The 23,290-nt window shown below is 41.6% G+C and overlaps 3 protein-coding genes across 3 annotated transcripts in view; 1 reads left to right on the top strand and 2 right to left on the bottom strand.

The window, feature by feature from the left end:
- Nucleotides 1–12,585, top strand: part of g6pd (glucose-6-phosphate dehydrogenase) — a 16,784-nt gene extending 4,199 nt beyond the window's left edge. Inside the window, exons 4-12 of the mRNA XM_010779643.1 lie at nt 4,245–4,462; nt 5,236–5,394; nt 6,923–7,048; nt 8,325–8,418; nt 8,530–8,716; nt 8,803–9,038; nt 9,194–9,270; nt 11,357–11,449; nt 11,526–12,585. Coding sequence (XP_010777945.1) covers nt 4,245–4,462; nt 5,236–5,394; nt 6,923–7,048; nt 8,325–8,418; nt 8,530–8,716; nt 8,803–9,038; nt 9,194–9,270; nt 11,357–11,449; nt 11,526–11,616 — 1,281 coding nt within the window. The 3' untranslated portion in view covers nt 11,617–12,585. The remainder of the gene's footprint in view (nt 1–4,244; nt 4,463–5,235; nt 5,395–6,922; nt 7,049–8,324; nt 8,419–8,529; nt 8,717–8,802; nt 9,039–9,193; nt 9,271–11,356; nt 11,450–11,525) is intronic.
- A 1,541-nt stretch (nt 12,586–14,126) lies between these two features.
- LOC104952763 (glycerol-3-phosphate dehydrogenase [NAD(+)], cytoplasmic) lies at nt 14,127–20,811 on the bottom strand. Its single transcript, XM_010779639.1, has 8 exons — nt 20,696–20,811; nt 19,296–19,473; nt 18,848–18,988; nt 18,087–18,225; nt 17,521–17,633; nt 16,340–16,576; nt 15,273–15,379; nt 14,127–15,175 (listed from the first exon to the last, which is right to left on the bottom strand). The coding sequence occupies exons 1-8, from the start codon at nt 20,737–20,739 to the stop codon at nt 15,079–15,081; spliced, it is 1,056 nt and encodes a 351-aa protein (XP_010777941.1). The 5' UTR covers nt 20,740–20,811; the 3' UTR covers nt 14,127–15,078.
- Nucleotides 20,812–22,146: 1,335 nt separating this feature from the next.
- Nucleotides 22,147–23,290, bottom strand: part of LOC104952768 (uncharacterized) — a gene marked incomplete at its 5' end in the record, with an annotated part of 4,583 nt that continues 3,439 nt past the window's right edge. Inside the window, 2 exons of the mRNA XM_010779644.1 lie at nt 22,147–22,275; nt 22,386–22,547. Coding sequence (XP_010777946.1) covers nt 22,147–22,275; nt 22,386–22,547 — 291 coding nt within the window. The remainder of the gene's footprint in view (nt 22,276–22,385; nt 22,548–23,290) is intronic.

The following is a 23,290-nucleotide window of genomic DNA, read 5'->3' on the forward strand; positions in this document are numbered from 1 at the left end:
ATAAGCTGACGTTGACCGAATAATACCGCGACATAGTAGAAGGCGAGGAGGTCTTCGTTAGGTCATGTAGTTGGCTAGGGACAGTAAATGCGACAGACGTGGATAAGTATGTCTCGTCACATGGATAATGAGATTCCTGCGATTCGTAAGTTGTGTAAGTGTCGTGGCTACCGGTACCCGGTAGCCCTCGTGAGTCCCAATTCATAGAATTCGGGTTCCTATCGTAGCTGTACAACTGACGTGACCCGACCCTACGCTTGCGTGTTGAAAGACCAACTTTCTGCTGGTGTGGGGAGTGTCGGTGTCAGCCGGTTCCTAGTCTGCTAGCTCGCAATGCCCGACAAAAGAAAATAAAAAAATTTATTATTTGGTAAAAACCTATAGCTGCGCGTTGGATACTACACTAAGCAGTTTCAAAGTCGATTTCATAACTTGAGCTACACTAATGTTACAAAGAAAGACACTTCACTCCTTTTCCGCTGTAAACTCGTGAAAATAAAACGGCTACATAACACAACCTGATTTCCAGCCGACAGTACCGAGTGACAAGATCGACTAGTAGTTAAGGTAACAAACTCCATATGGATTTTATCTAATATGACACCCGTTAAAGGTTGAGTGAACCAAAAGAGTATGTCCGTACGAGAACATTCGTCCCCACACCCTGGAAAAGAGAGTTCCCCGGTAAATTAAAAAAGTTGTAGCGAGGCTCCCGGCACGTTTACTAACTGAGACGAATTTTTTTGATCTACGGTCGGCGTAATTAAAGTGGAAAGAAAGTACCGACACCGTTTCTTTTTCGTTGGGAGAATAGCTCTAGAATCGTACTGAGCACGTACGACGTCGGCGGATCCCCCCAGGCCCCCGTACGAGGGGCCGCCCTTCTAAAACAAAAATTACTAAATACATTTAAGTAAGTAGACCACGTCTAAACTCTCGTTCTTACTTCTCTAGACTACCTATGTAGAGTGTGAGGTAGTACTTGTCTTACATTCGCTAAAAGAAAAAGAAATACCTATAAATGTAGTGAGTGGGGGAAAGTTTCACTAAGAACAAATAATTTATTGTGAAACAAAATTGATCAGTATATCAGTAAAATATGGACAAATGAAAATAGAGGTAAAAAAATATTACTAGTATAGTTATCTATTATTATTATTATAATGTAATGTAAATATTTCGCGAAAGCGACCACCGAGTTTCGCGAATGTTCTGTTCATTTGTCTTTATTTGTTCGTCTATTATACTTTGCTATTTTATTTATATTCCTATAGTTATTTCTACTACTATTTCTACACCGGAAAAATGGATCGACTCAACCTCTTTTTCGAACATAATGAAGAAATGTAGTCGGTCTACGCGTTATTGTTGTTTCAATCAACTGACATACTACGGTCATACCCGTCTACTGTCTAGCGGGAGACCCGAAAGTTGATTCTGTGTCGGCTGCTTTTTTCGCGCCCGTATACATCGCCGAGAATGCCGGGCACGATGTGATTCTGTAGCTTTTAACGAAGTTGCGACAGCGGGTAAGTCGAACTACCCCACTCGCATCTTCTAAAATTAGAAGCCCGGCTTGACGTAACACCCCCGTACCGTACCGAAACGTTCGTAGTGCTCGTAGATAGCCCCCGAGTTTCAACTTGTTACAAGTTGAAAACTCCGAGCTACCGAACCGTAGTCGGTACGTTAGGTCAAAATACGTTTAGCGCGCTTCACGTTCGCGTCGTTAGTTTGCGCACCGTTCCGACCCTCTCGGTCTGCGTCAAGTAAACGAGTATAAGGTGTGCCTATAATGCCATCGTTTAGTCGGGCCAAGAAATGCTCGGTCTCGATAAACAATGCGCCACGTTTGGCCTCCTTTCGGTCCGTAACTCCCTCCACGTCTCTGTCACCACTTTGACCATTCCAAAAAAGCCGACAAACCTCTCAAAATTAAGGTCAAATGAAGCAAAATTCGAATCGACTTAACGAAACATACAGCCCTCGCCTCTAAGTACACAACCAAACAACCAGCCCAACCGAGCGTTTTTTAAACCGCCTCGAAGTCTGGCGGGTCGAGTTCTAAAAACACGGACATCACATCTGCCCCCCGGCAATACCCATGACGTTAAAGACTTCACGCCGACCTCGCCGAAAGACCACGAACGGAGTCTCACCCGTGGGCGACAGCTGCTCTGTATAGTGCACTACTGTGCAATCCGAGGGCACAACACAACGTCTTCCCGGCGACTAGAACCGGTCTCTTTTTGTCCGTGACGCGTAAAAAATAAAAAAACGCCAGATCTAAAAACGTAAAAAAAGAAAAAACGCACACAAATATTAATCGGAGCTCCCGGCATTGCCGTTCCAACGAGCGCCCGCATTATAGCCCGGCCTCCGTCCTCAAGCGTGGGCGACGACATCTTCATACACATAATGTGCGCCATCCCCTACCCATAGCTCTGGCCATTGATCAGGTTATGCATCGCGACTAAGCCTCGCCGATGAGGCCTATGATGGCAGATTCCGGCGACCTCGTTTGCCACTGACCGAGAGCCATATACACATGCAGATGAAGGAACATATATTGAAATTTGTTAATACCAACCAACCCTGGAGTAGGCGCACACTACATAGGCCATAAAAGTCTGGGAGACAACCGGACATTTACGCTGAGCCAGTAGAGAGTGAGTTGTACGCGAGAATAGTAGACAAACACTCTGAGGGCGTCCGTACCGCCTCCTATTCCTTGACCTCTGAGTGAAACGTCACGGGGTTAAGGGATAGTGGATAGGAGAATTCAAAAGGACTTAGGAGAAGAGACTGCGGTACTTTAGAGAATCCGACTGCACTTTCACTATCCGACGTGTTTATGATGCGCCAGCGGACGTCATTGAATGTATGTCTGCTGCTGTGGGGAAACTATGGAAACTACAGTTTTCTATAGCGGACTAACATGGATGTATAATAAGAAGGAGGGACTACTGTAAACTCATCTAGAGACTCTGCACCGTGCTCTGATGCTGTTGCTTTATGCTTTATGAACGTGGACAACAGAGAAACATATTCTTCATGACCAAAGTTGGAATTGAAATAAAAAGGAAAGTGAAACTTATGCTCGTCACCCTCTCCCTCCGGTCCACATTAATACAAATGATCCCAATACGTATGATTGGATGAAAAGATCTTAAAATCAATACAAATGTATTTATTATAAACGTTAGTCCTTAACATCTATCACTGTGTATATCACCATTCAAACATCTTTTAAAAGTTGAACAAACTCCACACAGCTCAGTAAAGACTGTGAAATGTTGACTTTATTTGATCATTTCAGTAAAAACTAACGTTCATATTTCTCTTTTTGATTATAATACTGATGAACGTTCAAAACAAAGCACTTTGGCAACTTACCACATAAGTTTTAAAAAGCTTAATAAGCACCGTAACGTTCATGATATCATTTCTCAGTCATAATCGGTTGTTTCCGTGAACGGCCGACTGTTGTGTGACGGCAAATGCTGCGGCTGCAAGGCATTGTGGGGCAGCATTTTCTCCTCTCCTTTCGGTGAGGGAGGTCCAGTGGTCCCTAAGCTAAAGGAGGTTATAAAGGAAGTTTGAAACCTCCTTTCCTTTCATCTAGAGAATTCGAACGGCACTTATCATGGCTGCCACTGAGGGACTTCCGGGTCATTTGACTCCGTTAGGAAGGTTCCTAAGCTAAATGGACTATTCGACTGCAACCCCGGTCTTCTATCCCTCCCTCCACTCTGCTCCTCCTTCCTCATTTGGCTTAATCGTTAAAGCGATAATGAACCTGTAGAGAATTATCAACTTAAGCTGCAGCTCCGCTCGGCTTTACAGAGATTTATAGCGAGTTTCAGCTCCTTGTTTAGCTGCCCGGCTCAACACTTCACTGATTTGGTCGGCTCCCAGTAGTGAAATATAAACAGTCCATTTATACTACAAGTATATTCAGAAACAGAATAAAACGTTTTCACTGTAAGTTCTTGATGCCTCCTTTAGTTTTTTTTACACAACTACAATTGTAAACATTCTTTCAAAAGGAATACTTCACCAACAAATAATCATTTGTATATCATCCTGCTCACATAGCATTTTTTATTTAAAACCATTCCCCATAAACTGTTTTCAAGAATTCAGTTTTACACAGGATATGTTATAGAATATAAGTGGTCGTTTTGTGAATGAAGTATTTCTTATAATCCATTCATGTGTAAATGTCCCCCCCCTCCTCCCAGGTGACAGATAAAGACGCAGAGCGGTTGTCAGCCTTCTTCAGCAGGAACACATACATCAGTGGGAAATATGCCGATGAGGATTCCTTCTCCAAACTCGACACACACATCCAGTCTCTGCCCGGAGGAACCGAGGCCAACCGGCTCTTCTACCTGGCGCTGCCCCCCACCGTCTACCACGACGTCAGCAAGAACATCAGGACCTGCTGTATGAGCAAAAAGTCAGTTCACCTCTCCTGCCAGCTGCTGCTCTGTCACGCTGTTAACTCGTTTCACAGATCGATGCACAGTCTGCCAAACCCTCGCCCTTTGTCATGTCCGTTAAAGTTGTTTTTACTGCATTTAAGATTTCCCTCCAACAAAATGTGATTTATAGATTTGACATTACATAAGCAGCACTAGTACCATAGTTCAGAGGTCTGAAGATAACTTTAAGTGCTGGGTGTTACATAGGTGCAGCCATCCAATTAGTTGTTCCTATTATTTAGTCCATCCTCCAGAATAATCATACAGTTGAATCCACACTACTTTAAAATAGTTTAAACAAAAACTGAACACTATAAAGATCTAAGTGTATCTAATGTATCTTGGCAACTGAGTGCGTGTGAAGCCTGAGAGAATTAAACGTTTCCTTCATTAGTAGGTCTGAGGCGATTTGATTCTAAATAGCTTCCATCATTAATTATCTTTGCCTCACTTACTGTGTGTGTGTGTGTGTGTGTGTGTGTGTGTGTGTGTGTGTGTGTGTGTGTGTGTGTGTGTGTGTGTGTGTGTGTGTGTGTGTGTGTGTGTGTGTTTCTGCGGGGAAAAACAATAAAATAAATACTGCAGTCATCTTCCTCGTCTGAGTCGCAGCTAATTAGAAGCATCATTCAAGGCGATGGCATCTTTTTTGAATTTGAAAAGACCCCTGTAGTGAAAATATAATGGCATCATACGTGAATGGATAGATAGAATGTTTATATGCTCTCTCTCTTCTTCTGTGTGTGTGTAGGGGCTGGAACAGGGTGATCGTGGAGAAGCCGTTTGGACACGACCTGCAGAGCTCTGAGGAGCTCTCCGCTCACCTCTCCTCCCTCTTCACTGAAGATCAAATCTACCGTATCGATCACTACCTGGGCAAGGAGATGGTGCAGAACCTCATGGTGCTCAGGTAGGAGAACATCTTTAGACTGAGGAGCTTTTCACGTGCATCTATTTGTTTAATGGGACATATTCAAATTCAGTAAACTGGAATAAGGTTGGCTGGTGTTCACTATATTTCAAATCATTTTACCACTTTACCTTGCAGTCAGACAACTCTTTCCAACAGGGACTAGCTGTTTGTCAATGGAGTCTGGTTGCTTTAAAGGGGACCTATCATGCAAAATGCACCTTTTTGTACGTCTTATACATGTATGTGTTCCAGGGAACTCAACAAATGTCAGAAAACACAACCCTCTCTCTTTTCCTCCGTACCCAAATCGCTAAAAATGGGGCTGCAACGGATCTGATTATTATTTGAATTTTGAAATGGGGTGCTCCGCTTATATGGGCAACTCTCCACCTATCAGGGGAATGAGAGACCGCTCGAAAGCGCTGGAGACGCTGTAGTACATATGCCAGGCCTGTAGGTGGCGCTGTAGTCTGCCACAAAAGCAGAATCAGCCCTTGAAAAAACAGGGCTGAAATAGAACGAAATGAGGCATCGCTAAAATGCATGATCTGTTTGGTATTTTGAAAAAAAAACTTCACAGACATGTTTTATATAGGTATGGCCCTTAAATATATGTTTCAAATATAGCATGATAGGTCCACTTTAAAGAGAGCAAAGATACAGATCCAGTTATTAATGATGTACCCTTAATGGTTCGGTCAGATCTAGTTATTGGGATTTTGTTTAGTTTTTTGGGAGATAGTAGTACATTAGTAGTAGTAGTAGTACATGTTTTACTTGCTTGTAAGCGCTTTGAGCACCAGGAAAAGCGCTTTATAAATGTAATATAGTATTATTATTATTATTATAAACCTTATACAAACAAATATATTAGGGATGTCCCGATCACCTTTTTTTGCTCCCGATCCGATTCCGATCATTTGATTTTGACAATTTGCCGATACCGATTTTTCCCCATCCGATCTTTATGCAATGCATTAAGAGAAAAAAAGCATTCAAGTTTTCCCTTAAGGTTATTTTTCTTATTTAAATTGGATATTCTATCCAACATGGATATAGCTTCTTTCTTTCGGCATTGCAGCATTGGATCAGTTCAGTTGTGCAGCATTGGATCAAAACAAAATAAAGCTTTCAGTACTCGTTAGCTTACTGCTACAATTAGACACTGCGCCCTGCCCACTCTGTTGCCAGATTTGAGAGAAATAAGCAGGTCTATGATAACAAGCCCCCTGAGACTGCCAAGGCACACNAGAGTATGTTCTTTTTAGATTTTAAGGTAACTTAAAATATGCAACACCTCAGTTTCAGCTGGCTTGTAGTTAAGAAAAGCCTTTCTGACGATCAAAGAAAACATACATTGGCCCCTGACCAAGAACTCCGTAGAAGAAAATTGTTTATCCATGCTGTCACAAACAGTCTCTTCACGCTGTGTGTGTGTGTGTCTGTCTGTCTGTCTGTCTGTCTGTCTGTGTGTCTGTGTGTGTGTCTGTCTGTCTGTCTGACGATAATTTGATGCTCGTTGCAGGTTTGGAAACCGAATCTTCGGGCCGATTTGGAACAGGGACAGCATAGCCTGTGTTGTTCTCAGCTTTAAAGAACCGTTTGGCACTCAGGGACGAGGAGGCTACTTTGATGATTTTGGCATCATCCGGTGAGTAGAGTGGTAAATATTATAAACTCCTAAAGTTTGTCTTTGCTTTATAATGTTAAAGTGTAACGTTTTGTACAAAGGTCGGGTGTAAAGATATATACCTCCTTTGGCAGCAAGCAGTGAAAGCAGCTCCTAGATTTAAAGAAATGAACACATGCATGCCGTTTTAGTACTGTCTTTACAAACACACCCTAAAAGGGGAAACAATGACAAAATGCTGTATTGGAGAAGACATGAAACTGGCGATAGAGATCGTAAATGAGTCAGGAAAATGTTTGCTGAGTTGAAAGCAAGCATGAAGCTGGGAGATCTTCAGATTTCTGGTGTTTTTCAAGCCGTGGAGTTGCCCCCCTGCTGGATATTAGAGGGAATTCAAGTTTAAGACACTTTCACATTGGTTTGAGTCAGGCGGTGTTTCTCAATGTCGAGGAAGGCTGCTCCAGAGCCACTATTTCAAGCATACTACGTCATCGAGTGCCGCCGAAGAACTATTACAAATGTCCAGCGGTCTTAAAATCCCCACAATGCTTTGCGCACGGACCAATTTCCAAATCTTTGGCGGAAATCGCGCTCCATTTAAGGCGGGGCCTCTCATATGACGCACACCTTTGTCGTTTTCCGAGGCTAGGAAGGATTCTTGCCTCGCTTCTGAAGCAAGTGACTCGGAAGACATGTGCTACCAAGCAAGCGTCCTCGACATTGAGAAACACCCAGAATACTACCTCCCTTGTCCATAGAATCCGTTGCAGTGTAACTAGTTTGCAATTCCAGCAAGCATTGCCGTTTCTTTTAAACCTGCATCTAGAGAATCGAGAATGGTTTACCGAAAAGAAGAAACAGGAGATGGAATGTGAAACAGCCTGCATTTTGTCACTCTCAAGTGAAATGCCACTGCTGGGTGCTGGAGGAACAACAGGTTGTGCAGCAGCAAACCAATCTCTCAGACAATTTGCCATGCATTGAGGGATGTATTAAATCAACCACATTGCAAATTTCCCCTCTGTGGGGTAATAAAGGTATTCTGATTCACATTCAACACTAATTGGACATCCAATTATGTCCTATCAGTGTACAACTACAAAAGAGTGTTATTAACCATTTTAAAATTGTTCCTAAATGCTAAATGAGGACGTTGAAAGTAGGCCTCATGCATGTTGCATCAGTAAATACTCTCAGCAGCTCACTGCGAGGCCGATGACCCTTTAGATGAGTGATCATTCCTCTCATTCTCCTTCCTATCTTTTGTTTGACCACCTGTTTCCTGTGTGCCTATCAGCGATGTCATGCAGAACCATTTGCTCCAGATGCTCTGCCTGGTTGCCATGGAGAAACCAGCCTCCACCAGCTCTGATGACGTCAGGGATGAAAAGGTAAGGAGTTGTCCCCCAGGAACCCGTCCCTCAGCAACCCCTCCTCAAACTCTACAGACATGGAGTGCTGTCTGGTGGTTTATGTTGCTAACGGAAGCCATCTGTTTGTAGGTGAAGGTGCTGAAGTGCATCGCTCCAGTGACCCTGTCAGACGTGGTGCTGGGTCAGTATGTGGGGGATCCAGAGGGGGAGGGAGACTCCAAACTGGGTTACCTCGATGATCCAACTGTTCCCAAAGGATCCACTCAGGCCACCTTCACCACCGCTGTGCTCTATGTGCACAATGAGCGCTGGGATGGTAAACACGCCGCGCGCTTTATGAAACAAACCCTGCCGATATGACATCCTCCCTTTCATAATGCATTCAAACGTTTCACTCCTCAGGTGTTCCTTTCATCCTGCGCTGCGGAAAAGCTCTGAATGAGAGGAAAGCCGAGGTGCGGCTGCAGTTCACAGATGTCCCGGGGGATATTTTTGGAAATCAGTGCCGCAGGAATGAGCTCGTGGTGCGTGTGCAGCCCAACGAGGCCGTCTACGCCAAGATGATGAGCAAGAAGCCCGGCGTGTACTTTAGCCCTGAGGAAACTGAGCTGGACCTCACCTACAAGAGCCGATACAAGGCAGGTGCAAGCATATTCATCTGTGCAGAGAAACATTGTAAACACAGGAACCAAAAAGTATTCTTACTTGAGCCAGACATGACAAAGTTAAAGATAATAGAGCAATCACATCTTTAAATTCTGAAGCGTAACTGTCAGATTTGTCTTGTTTTCAGGATGTGAAGCTTCCCGACGCCTATGAACGTCTCATCCTGGACGTCTTCTGTGGGAGTCAGATGCACTTTGTACGCAGGTCTGTCCCCGTTTTTCATTGCTGATGTCTTCTGTTACATTATGTAAACCTACCTTATTAGGACACCTACCAGTTCTTCACTCTAGATGGCGACAAAGTGCATCATTTCTTTGCCTCAGCATGACGGAAACATTGTTAAACTTTATATATACAGTAGCTGTTCCTTTGGAAGTATCGATCAGTCAACTGGTCCATTTGTATTCAAAGTCCAGCAATAAGAATATTGGTATCGGATTTGTTTTCTAAGCTCGTCCAGCGCCAAGGATTGCATCTTCTCTGATCTTGGATAAAACAATTCACACTTCTTCCATCCACAGTTTTGTAATTCCTTCTGAACATGGGCTACCTGTCATTCCCACATTACCCCTGATCTTGCTTCCCTCCATTGGCCTCCGTTACAATTCAGATTAAACTGATGAGCTATAAAGGTCTGCAAAACCTTGACCCCAGTTAGGTTCCTGATCTCCTCATACCTCATTTGATGTGCTGTTTACACGAGACCGCAAACGGTTGTATCCGCTACTTTTCTCTTTCGTATAGCCCGTTCGCTCACACGAGGCCGTAAAGGAAACGCGGAAACGGACCCCGCAAACGATAACGGGTCCCAAGGTGGATAGATCTGCAACCGGAATGCTCTGGGGGGCCAAACGGCTCCGTGTGTACGCCCTATACGATAATTTCCTGATAAAGATGAAGCCATAGCCCCACCTCTGCTGCTCACTGCTGTAGCATGGTCAGTAGCTACTGCTAGTGCTACTGACCATGCTACAGATGTTAGTACAAAATCACAACCATCAGCAACAAGTGGACATGGAGAATTACATGAACTACATGCTTGCTAAATCCACCAGAAGAGCAACCATGCTCGGGGCGTCTTCTTCACTGCCTTTGGTGTATTTTGTGGCGAAAATACAGCGCCACTTACAGCTCCGGTATATCTTTTACTATGTTATATAGAGGTTCGAAAGGGTAAAATTGCCAATTTAGAAATACAAAGCGATGTAGGTTAGAGTTATCCTAAAAATAAGCTCATATTTGAATTTGCCATAAAAAAAAACATCATTCAGTAAAAACAAGGCCCCACTGATCATCTACCCTCTGAGACGATTCCAGGGATGCCTGACTTGGGTTTCTAGCACCAGGGAAAGTGCCCGAGATCAGCCTCTTAATTTACCCAGGGCCTAGTGCTTGGCTTTGGGCATGAAAATTCAGGAAACTATTTTATTAAATATCTGAACTTTGGAGAGGAGTTGGGGGACACACGACACATCTACAGATCAAGACGAAGCGAATGGAAGTACTCCCATACTCCTAGCGTGTGAAAATGTTTGTGAAAAACGTGTGCAAAGTCACCGAAAACGGAGCAGTGGCTGTGATGCTAGCTTTGCGGCTAGCGGTTAGTTGCTATTTTTTATGTTTGAATGTTAAAAAAATAACAATCGACAGTGTAAACATAATTATGTAAATAACCCAATTTGTGTTTTGTGAAACGGAAAAGGATTTCACATTGTTTTTTGTTACTTTCGTTGCAGTGTCTTAAATGTAATTTAGGTTAACTTCCTGTTTGAAGTTGTTGCTATAGAAACAACATGATGGAGAAAAAAGTAATATCTTCTACATATAATAACCGACAAAGTAAAACACAACGCGTGATGTCATTGGTAAGCGACGATATGACCCCGAGCAGATATGGTACTTTCACCGGCATATGTACTACAGCGTCCAGGTGGTCTCGTGTGAACGGAATACTTTTTTGATATCGTATTCGGTTCGTTTGCGTTTCGTAATGGTCTAGTTTTCAACCACTGCAAAAATCTTGGCCTTTTATCATTTCCCTGCTCGTAGAACATAAGGTTAATACGCCTCAGCTGTTTTCGCCCAATCACTCTTCAATAATCTCCCCTAATCTCTCAGATTTGATTCATCTTTGGACTGTTTTAAAACATCTGTTTAAAAAGCCATCCTTATAATAGATCTCCTTCCCTGTCTTGTGTTCTGGTTGGTTTTATCGTTACTATTTTGAATTAGGGTTAGGATGAACTAAAATGTGCTATATGAATAAAGGTTGAATTGTCTGTCTCTCCAGTGATGAACTCAGGGAAGCATGGAGGATCTTCACACCTCTTCTTCATCGGATAGACAAAGAGAAGCCCAAACCTATTCCTTACAAATACGGAAGGTAGGAAAAGTGATTTACTATTCCCTCGGGTCGAAGGAGTTAAATACTGAGTGTTGATTGTTTCTCTTTTTTTCAGCCGGGGCCCGACGGAAGCAGACGACCTTTCAAAGAAAGTTGGATTTCGCTATGAAGGCACCTACAAATGGGTGAACCCTCACAGACTGTGAGCTGAGAGGAGGGTGGGAGTAGAGGTAGGGTAGTAGGAGGGGTGCAGCAAGGGTAGGTAGGTGAGTTGGTTTGTACTGGAGTGTCTTTTGAGGAAAGAGGCATGTCCTATGTGCATCCATCACAGTAGCAGAAAGGAGCTTTTATTTCTCAGGTATGGCCATTGTTCCCTGGAGTGAGTTCATCAGACATCAAAAGGAGATATATGAATGTATGCTGTAATCATGACCTTATACCACACTTAGTGTTAGATTTGTTTATTTTTATCATACAACGATTTACATGTTTTATTTTAGAGGTGGGATCAAGTCAGTTGGAGAGAGAGCAAATTAGATCGTATAATTTAGTGAAGAAAATAACGGTCTGATGAACTAGCTCCATGTCTCTGTCTCTATTAATTAGGTCTTATTTGTCAGGATGGTAAATGGAATAGCTGAGCAGAACAACACACTCAGCTGAGTCATGCTCTCTCAGATTGAAGCACTGTACCAAAGAGGTAACTGAACAACGCAGAGACGAGGAACAACCAATGACTGTTCACCAGCTGTCACTAATCCTCGTGATTGTAATACCATTTTGCTTTGACTGCAATTCATAATCACTCTTTCTGGAATTTCTTTTCACCACTTGCTTACTCTCTTTTCGCCTCCTTTAGGATAAATAGGCTCTGGTTTACAAAAGGCAATGTAGGCAGTTTCTGTTCAAAGCACTCATTTTGGAATAGTCTTAAGTGTCCTTCCGGACAAACCATACAAGCTCTCTGTCTGAGCTTCATTCCCTTTTGTTTACATTTTGTTCAGGTTTATTTAAGTTTCTGATGTTCATTCCATATTTCTGAAGGTTCAGACAGCAGCGGTGTCCACCACAGGTCACCAGTGAATGTCTTTGTAATGACGTCCTGAATACAGCTGGACACACATGTAATGCTAGCTACATTTTCACTACTTGTAATAAACTTGCTTCTCTGTTCACTTGTTTTTGTATCGCTTCATGTTAGGAAATCTCATCATTTATTACGATTGGTGTATCTGCAGTTAAAAAAAATGGAGAAATGTTTTTTACTTTTTGGGAAATGTGTTTATGCATGCTGAAAAAAAGGCATGTTTTAGTATGTTTATAAGAGACAAAGACTAATATTATTTGAAATTAAATCTCGTAAAAAAGGCAGGATGTTGAAAAAACACTATAGTATTAGTTGAGAAAAATAATTTAAAAAGTCATGTCGATTCAGTATGTTGAAAAAGTAATGTTTTAGTATGTCAAAACGCATAGTATTCGAAAAGATCCTATTGAAATATAAGTCAAATTTTAGGATGTTGAAAAACAAAAAGTATAGTATCATTCGAACTTTGAAAAAAAGTCATAGTATAGTTTGAACATTTGAAAACATTAGGTGAAAAGTCATACCATCTTGAAATTTACAAAAAAAATGTTGAAAGAGGCTAAAGTATGTCAAAATGTATCAGAACACGTCATAGTGTAGAATGTGGAAAACACGTCTGAGTACAACAAAAAAGTCATGTTGAAACATTTGCAAAAAAGTTATAGTATGTTGAATAAAGTTCATAGTACATTATTTGGAACTAATGTTATGCAAATTCATTCGAACCACCTTCACCCTGGGCCTTCAAAGCGAGGGCCTTGGGGAGGGGCCCGAGGGAAACATCCCACAGCCAGCCGGTGGCCTCGACCTGCAGAGCTGAGTTTATTTGCTGAACAGCCTCCCACATATTGTTGTTTTGAGAAAATACACTTTTCTGGGTCTCCAGTGTCAAATAGATACATTTCACTGTAAGGTTTTATTTATTTTTGGCTTCAAAGTGGGATTTGTCCCTCAGTACACCCTAGTTCACATGTGTCAAACTCAAGGCCCGGGGGCCAAATCAGGCCCTTGGTGGATTTAATTTCGGCCCGCAGGATAATGTTTAATTACTATTAGACCTGGCCCACCGGTATATTGAACGCACACCTTCACTCAATCCTGAGGATTTCCTCAGCTCAGAGCCTGAACCCAAACATTGATGAACTTGCACCCAAGATGAGATGCCAAGTATCGGCTTGAACTAGCATCACAGAGCAGCAAACTGAGTTCAAAAGGATGTTTCCTTCTGCACTTTTTTCTTGAGACAACAGGGCATGTTTGTTTTTTCTTTGAGGGAAATAGTTTTTTTTGAAGCTGTTCTTGGCCTGTGGAAAAATGTAACCATAAGAAATGACTCCATAAAAGCTGCAGATAGAGCCATAAGAAATGAATGCAACTGATTATTTCATGTTTAATGTTGTTTTTATAGGTAATAATTTAAGCCTTGTTAGTTCCAGGTTTAATATGTGCAATAAGTTCATTTTTTCAATAAGCATTGAACCAGTCCGGCCCTAGACTAGTACCGATTTTTTATTTATTTTGGCCCACTGTATTTTTGACACCCCTGCCCTAGTTGTTTTAACTGCATTTAAATAAAAAGGTCAATGATTGCCTTTCTAATGAGAGCATGACAAATGATTCCAGCGATGATTTAACAACATAATTAGTTTATTCACAGACAAATGTTGACATTTTGCAACACACAGTAGCTGTTACTGAGTGAAACCGGGTCAGGCAGGTTACAATAACACATGGGATACTGGACGGACGATAAGTAGTTAAGTCTTTGGTTTGACGAAAAAATAAAAAGACAACGGCCTAGACTTCGCAACCGTGCATTCTAAGGCACTTGCATTTTTATGTTAAAAACAGTTGCTGTGCGATCGACAGTATGTTATATACAGTACAAGACAGGAGACATAGTGATTTATGTAAGACACTTTAGAGCAAACAAAAACACAGCGAGGTATTCCATCTATAATTATATAACTTGAGATGATTGACAGGCGTTCACAGATCAGCTAAATTAAAGTTACATAAAGATAATTCCCTCTTAAAAAGGCTGTCAACAGGTCTTTTCCCTGAGCCCAGCCACAATCTGAATGCATGATGCAGTGCCATATAAACATTGTACCAAAATATTTAAGACTGAATGGCAGTGAATGGTTCCCTAAACAGGGGTCATTAAGTGTTAAAAAAATTCATATTGAATTATGATCGTTTTGATATCCAGTAATGTCTGCGTTTCTTTATAAGTGTTTTTAATTTGGCTGCTGACTGACTCCATGCATTCTGATTTGTTCTGGCTCGGCTGAAGAATGGAAAACAATCTCAGGAAACAAGAGCTATCTGACAATCACATGCGGAAATTAAAAACATCCTTCAAGATTCACATAAACGTCAGGGAAGGAAAGAAAGCACTTCATGGAAACTGAGTGTTAAGGACAAATTGGTAAAACTTAGAGAACACAGATGTGATGCGACCTCTGAACACACACTGATCTGCAGTCAGTGGTTGCATGACAGCTGTGGAGGGACTGCTCGTCGGATGAGAAATGGTAATGTTCTCCGTTTAGAAGGCACTTGGTCAGTTTGTTGCTTTCTACATGTGCTCGGGGTGGTTCTGCAAACAGCTTATGAACTCTGTGACGGGATGGCCCTGATAGCAGATCTGATACACGGCATTGAACAGGGGGAACCTGGGAGGAAGGAGGAGGAACGGTGAATTCAAACATCATGCTGGACTGAGTGTTTTCCACCCAGCTGTGAGATTGTGTGTGCTGCAGCTTCACTTACTTGTCGACGAGGTCTTTGTGCTTGAGGATCAGGTAAACCTCCGCTGCCGTGGCCGGGCCCTGCAGCTTCTGACCGTTCAGCATCTCCTTCTCCAGCTCCTCGATGGTCTGACACAAACATGGAGAGTATGCAGAATGTGAGCTCTTGTTAAATAGACAACTAAGAACTACATTACATTTTTTATAAAAATATATCAAATGATCTATATAGTATGTGGAAGACAGTTAACATACTTAACTATAGACTAACATTTTTTTATTCATTCAGTATTATATACAAAAATAATCTCCAAGATCTTCATTTAAAACAATAAACTATTTAAATGTGAAGCTAGATACATTTAAATAATTGCATATTGACATTTACAACATTCCAGGGCAAAGCAGCCAATCTCTGGGAAGCAAGATCCAAAAACACATCGGCAATGTTCCGCTTATTACAAAACACACTACATAAGAGAATGAAACAAAGAGGTAACTTTAAGTTATTAGAGTTATTATTGTCCCTTAATGACATAAATCTTATATTTTTGAAAGAGTCATGCCAGTTTAAGTGAGGAACTTCACAATAAAAGTGTCTTCAAAACCTAAGACATTTTTCTTGAACTTATTTAGTGCCTGGCCAATAAGGGAACAAGGTTTGTCAGTCATTTATTCATATTGTATTAAGGCAAGGCAAGTTTATTTATATAGCACCTTTCAACACAAGACAATTCAAAGTGCTTTATAAAAATAAGTAAAATAACTTTAACTTGAGTTCATTTTACTGAGCTTGAGAAGTACAAGGTCATATATACAATAATGCAGTATAAGACTAATTCACTGCAATTGCTATTGAGAAGCAGTAACCATTACATGTTTAAGATATGTTAAAGCTGCATTTCATACAGTATGTTACGTTGTCTGTGAGGGATCAGGGAATCCACACAGACAGTTATCACTATACACAAACATTACTAGCAACAAATCAACAGCAGTCCTCAGCTTTGGCTGCCGGATATCACATTTCTTAAAACCTAAATGTCCTTTTCTCAATAATTGAATAAGCGTTTGAAAATCAGCGCTCACCTTCCCAGTCTTCACGAATGCCTCGGCCACCTTGCGGTTGCGGCCCCCGTAGCAGGTGGTGATGAGGTCGGCCACGCCACAGCTCTCCAGGAAGGTGGCGGAGGACACGGGGCCCGCGGTGCAGAAGATCCGGGCGAAGGCGATCATCTCCATCAGACCCAACCGGATCACTGCTGCCTTCGTGTTGTCCCCGAAACCCAGACCGTCACAGAAACCGGCTCCGACCGCAACGATGTTCTGAGGACCAGAGAAAGTGTTAGGAAAGAGATGGAGACACACCTAGATACAATGGACAGGATACAGTAACAGCATTCACATATTGTGTAATCAATTAAAGAACTTTCTATTTGTATCCTGAGCAATAACCATCAGTTCCTATAAGTGTTTTGGAAGTATATACATTCCACAATTAAAACGTTGCCATAGTCCAATATTAAAGGTGGGGTAGGTACGTTTGAGAAACCGGCTCGAGATACAGTTTGTGTTATATTCCATGGAATGCTCTTAACATCCCGATAGCAATGAATATCTGAAGTGCTTTGACAAAAAATCCATAAAAGAAATGTCATCTGTGGAAGCCGTAGCGCTGTAAAAAGCACGACCAATCATTTTAGCCGACCCGGCTAAAATAACTGGATGGCCTACCTGCCTGTCAGCCTTCTGTGCACAAACTTATGCCTCATTGGTCATGTGCGCGTTCGTGTGTGTTGGAGGAGGGGCTCTGTAAGGAAGATTGTTTCCAGCTGTGTATTTTCAAATTCTAGCGCACTCGAGCTGGTTTCTCCAAAATTACCCACCTCACCTTTAAAGTCTTAAACTTAAAAATGTTCATAAAAAAAAGGCCAAGAGCATAATTTTAGAGAAGCTGAAATTAAAAGTATTTTTGGGCATTTCTGGCTAAAATGTGATTAACAAATTCACCAAAATCATTTCTGATCATTTTTCTGTTGAGCTTCAATTTATTAATCCACTATGTAAAAATCTGTGAATACAATACATCTATTTAGGAGTCAAGGAAAAACACTATCTTTCAAACATTTACAAAAAAAATTGAAACCAGTTTTTATGTGTGAGCTTTGTACGTGTGTTTAACATTTGAAGATTACACATTCACACATGGATTGATCTGTTAATTGAGAATATTGAGACAAATGTATCTCCATAGTTCTGTAATAAACCACCTTCAGGGCTCCGCAGATCTCCACCACGTCGGACTCCTCCACCACCGTGACTCTGAAGTTGCTGGTCTGCATGAGCTCCTTCAGGAGGGCCCCGTGGTTCTTGTTCTTACACCCTGCAAGCAGAAAGAAGCACCTGCTTATCTTTTGGCATTTCTCCAAGTTGACCATTTAAAATGAGTACTTTTATTAGCAGTCATGATTCAAACAGTGACTCTGCATATTTTAGAGTACAGCTGTAATGCTCCATTACATTACACTGATCCGATATTAATCCTTCCACACACACACTCAAAGGAAATCCCATTAACCATGGGGTCATGCGGTGCATTCAGACGTGTAGGAAAGAAATGTGAAACTAAGGCAGCCCTCTGTTATTTACACAACATCTACAGAGCAGAATAAACTTTCACCCTCATGCTGACGGAGCAGAAACACAGAGCACCTCCTGCTTCATTATTAGAATCTAAATCTTGATTAAAGTGCAACTTCGTCCCAACAACCCTTTAATAAGCAATTGAAAAACAATAGGTCAGAGTGAGAAATAAAGGCCATGTAATCACACTCACCAATAGTGGTCTCACAGAACTTCTCATCGGCCACCTCATTAGCGATGTTGGCGCCCATCAGCACGCTCATGTTGATGCCCAGCTTCTCCTGGATCACATCGGAGATGAGTTTGAGTCCATCAGGCCCCTCGTCTACGCCCTGGAGGACAAAACACACAAGCAGCGTATTTACATTGAGCCACAGCACACTGTGATCTGGGTTAAAGGTCGCGCTGCACAACTGGTTAGGGCAGTCTTACAGAAAGTTGGTTCGCATAGGTTTGGTACATTTCACATTTACATTTGTTCAGAGGATCTACAAGCACACATTAAATAGCAATACTATATCCGGTTCAATTGAAACCATACACTGTAATCTTTCAACGCATTTACAGATCATTAGCTAGATATAATAGTAATTTAGGAAAGTAGTCGAAGAAACATTATCATGCGGGATATTTACTGATCAATCATTCTTAATGACGAGTTTAAATGTATATTTTTCTATTCATTTCTTAGAAATCTGTTTTCCCTTTAAACCTTATGTTTGCACACAGTCCACATTGTCGACTAACATTTTCAAAAGTTACTTTTCCACATTCGTTATCTCACAACAGGACACAATTGTGTATGTATTTGATAAACGAATAGATTTAGCAAATTAATAATTTGCGCTTTTTATTATCTGCTTAAGTGCTTAGTTAATATCTGCAACCCTAATCAAACAACATGAAGAAGCATTCAGAGACAAATGGATAAGAATTCAAAGAGCAAAGTCGAACCTTGATAAGTGACATGCCCAGAGCATCGGTCTTTATCTTCCCCTTTATGGAGTCGCACACTTTTGCGACAAACTGGTGCGGGATCACAAACACCAAAATGTCTGCATCACAGGACGCATCCACCAGGTCTGGGACGGCCAGCTGAGGAGGAAGAGGAGCGTGAGGAGGATGTTCAAATGTGATGCACCCTACATAAGAGCTGGTGCAACAAAGCACTTTAGGAGAACATTCAGATATAATATCTACAATTACAATCTATTATGCAAGCTGCGATGGAGGAAGCCTTTTAAAGTAACAAGAACAAACGCATGTATACACATTGTGCCTCAAGGACCGAAAATAAGAAACATTTCTGTAACTGGAGTGCATGCATGTTGTAAACAGACAGCAAAGCAACAGGCTGGACAAAGAATATATGTTTTAATGGTGAAAAACAAACTGTCCTTACCACATTAGCTGGCAGCTTGTGACCAGGAAGGTACTTCACATTTTCATGGTCAGTGTTGATTATCTCAGTCAGTTGGCGCCCATTCACCGTCTCCTCGAACACCCACATCTTCACTGTGGTGTCAAAATTTGAATTCTGAGCAGCATTGGCACCCACTATCTTGGCAATGGCAGAACCCCTGTATTGTTAATAGGTACAGGTTATTAGTTGATCTACATAAGAAAGCATGTCACATTGCATTTAAAATCACTGTTAATTAACAAAACAAGGAAACAGCGAGTGAGGAATCCCACATCTAGTGATTTTGCATTTTATGTCTTAATGTCAGAGTTCAAAGACTTGTTAATATAATAAGATTGCTGGTGTGAGCATTAGGTCAATAATATTCATGGGTTCCTGTGTTTCCTGCTGACTTACTCAGGAGTTGGTGCCCTTTGATCAGGAGCAGAATGACCTGGCAGACTACACTGAAGATAAGCTGAAATGTGTGACCATCTACCCCTCGGTTCATGTGTGGAAACAACTCCTTTTTAAGAAATCTGTTGATTTTATATTTATACAGTTATTTTACTTAACGGCTAAAACAGGATTTTGAGATATTCTTCTATTAATGTTGGACCAATTAATTTAAATTCAGCATCACAACAACAGCACATAAGGCAACAATGATCTTTGAAGTGACATTTCTTTCCAACAATAGCTTTAATCTTGAAAAGCATACCAAGCTTTAATCAGATGTTTCATGAAAAACAAATGTTTGTTTCGATTAAGCAAAGCTCTATGCCGAGTTTAATATAATCATTAATACATTATTTAATGGCTTACAATTGTGTTTACTACTCTGTGGTTTTAAAGTCTACATGTTTATGTTAAATTACGACACTTATGAATGAGGTTTGATGAGAACACCATCCACTGTAGTTCTGTGGCACATTGTAGACAGCTAATAATTATATAATGGTTGTACAATATCATTAACATACTAATATAGGTACTAAGAAGAGTGAACTCAAATATAGTAAGGTTAACGTTCATGTTGCTGAAGCAGTAAGGTAATCGCTAACATGACCGCAGAACCCATTAATCGTGACTCACATGTGGTCAGTTTTATGAACACTCAGCGGGTTTCATAGCAACCGAACCAAGGCTACAATCAGCGTTTACTCAAACTAACTAACTGTCAAATAGCCGTCAAAGGTATACAGTATATAGTTTTACTACCTTTCCCATAGGACATGTTGTTAACGGCTAGTTAACGTTAGCTGGGATGCTGCCCAGTGATGCTAAGTTGGCTAGCAACGGTTCAAAGGGTTATCAAGCAATATGTGATACGTAAAGATTGCAACGCATTCTAATGTTAGCATTTCAACACGTAAACCGATATTAACACAGCAACTTGCCAGTTTCCAGAGCCAATAATGCAGACTTTCTTCGGAGCTGCCATCGTGGAGAGGTAAACCGATGAATAGGGGTTGAGTCGAAACAGACTGTAGACCTGCAGTGTGGTTATGCAACACGCTGAGCAGCAGCATCTTATTGGCCTTCCGGGGGGAGACTCTGCACCGCCCTTTAAAACCAGGGCCAAGTCCGGTCATTCATTCATCCACAGCCCCTGGGCTCAAAGTAAGGCGGGCAAAAGTGAAGTCTGCAGGCATTCCACGTTCTATGACCCAAGACCTCTGGTTAATGATGTGATAAGTATGTGTGCAAACAGTCTTTTAAGCAGACAAAGTGGTGGAGGGTTCTGTACTTAATCCTTCTGTCCTATTACCAGTGTTGGGCAAGTTACTTCCAAAATGTAATATATTACATATTACTTATTACTCTCTTTTGAAAGTAATAAGTTACATTACAATATTACTGTCTCTGAAATGTTTGTCTGTGATAGGATAGTGTGATTGTGCGGGCGTTTACAAGTCGGTATACATGTATATCGAGGTTTCACGTATTATGATACACGGTACATATACTAACTAGTACTTTCACAAGAGTTTCGACCATTGGTCCGACGTCGATCCAAAATTACTGAAACAAATCCTAGAACACTTAGAATGAGTTCGTCATTGATATCCTTCCAGAACTAATTTCCTGAACTACTATACATCTACGTACCGTAACCTTCAGGTCTTAGACCCATTCATTTCCATCTGTCTTCCATTCGCATACATTTCACTTACATCCCCTCATCCCCGATGTTAAGTGTTATAATCAGGGGGAGACTAAACAAGTATACACCCATTAACAATCGGATGATGCATAATGATAAAAATGATAAAAAAACATGTATGCGGAGTTGATTGTCTGTAATACAGAAGTGAGAGAAGAGATGTAGGTAGTTCATGTGATGAAACTTGCATATGAGAGTGAGGAGAGGATGAAGAGGTAGGAGAGAGTGAAGAGCGAGTAGAGAGTGAAAGTACCGAGTGGAAATAGATGGAGTAAGGTAGAGAAAGAAATCAATAGAGAGAGAGAGAGTCTTAGAAGTAGGAAATAGAAGAGAGTTGATTATGGAGGAGAGGGCTGACAAGAGAGTCATTGGTTAGATATCTTGAATATTTAAAATTCGAAATTTTTTTACTTGCCTGTAGTCCATTGTCTGTAGTAGGAACAATGTCTAGTCAGGCTATTTCAGTACGTTTTGCGCTGTAAATTTATCAGTCGTAAACGGTGCCTTCCGTCACGTGGCGATGCATTTGGAGGATTGAGAATTGACACCATGGGGGGAAATGAACGTGTCGTTAACACCGTATATGAGACGGATGTCGTCAACACCGAATACATATTAACACCGTATATGAACGGTGCCGTTCAACACGTACCAAACACGTTATGAACCGGTGCGTTCAACACCCTAGACACCGTATATCTGATGACGGGTGTCTATGGTGTAGACACCGTATATGAACGTGTCTATAGGTGCCTCATTCCGCCGGAGACACCGTCTATGGCCTTCATGAACTGGTGACGGGGCGTCTACGTGCTTTACGCGAACGACAGAGAGGTAATAGTGCTTTTTACCAATTTCGTTGGGAGTGATTTGGGTAGGTTGTTGACGTAGATTGACGTCTGTCATCGTTGTCCCAGTCTTACGCCTGTAGTGCAATGGGGAGGCAACACCTGTGATCGAATGAGGGCGGACTGGGCGTCGGGGGGCTCGTCGTCGAAGCAGCGGGTCTTTGTGCGGCGGGGAAGACGCCGGGCGTCCACCGGTCCATATAGTTTGTTGATGTATGCGGCATGTGCACCCATTCCCTAGTAACCACGTCGACACATATTTGTGTTCTGTTACCGATCTTTATAAAGTAACTTTATCAATGGTATTAAGATGTACGACATTCGTTTACAACCAGAGGGTGGAGGTGGGAGGTGGCGGTGGGGAGGGTGCTTACGATGTTTTTATAGAGTATAGGGTTCAAATAATTAGTTGCTCGCCTACCAACGTCGACTTTACAAGAGGTCAGTGTTTCAGTTGAGTGTAGTTACCTACACTCATGGTCAAAAAGTTCGTGTTCATTCTATGCAAGAGAAGGTCTCATATACTACCCTGGTTCCACTAGCCTACATCATCCGATGTACCAAGTTATTATGAAAACGGAAGTTACAAACGTAAGTTTGTACTCGTTACAATTTATTATAAAAGGAACTAAATGTTTACATTTGGAAGTAATATCAGGGAACTGTCGCCCAGGGACATGAACGACATAATTTGTTGCACAGTGTACAATTCTTAAATGTTAGTTTAGCTCTAAGTTGATTCGGGCAGCATTGATGTTCAACAATCATTCGGAAATTCCCCGGATGTGTCGAAAATGATTATGGTGTAACGGAAAAGTGCACCTACGGTGTGTGGGGTGGTGTTGGGTGTGGAGATGGGCGGTAAATTTATGGGAGTGCGAGTGGGAGAGAGAGCGCGCCGAGAGGAGAGACCACCTTTCATTGATTTTTCATTGAATTTCAGTGTGCGGAGGCGAGTGGAGATGGTGGAGGAGGTGTGC

The sequence above is a fragment of the Notothenia coriiceps genome, unplaced genomic scaffold (genome assembly GCF_000735185.1).
Source record: "Notothenia coriiceps isolate Sejong01 unplaced genomic scaffold, NC01 NC01_scaffold00020478, whole genome shotgun sequence".
Lineage (NCBI taxonomy): Eukaryota > Metazoa > Chordata > Actinopteri > Perciformes > Nototheniidae > Notothenia > Notothenia coriiceps.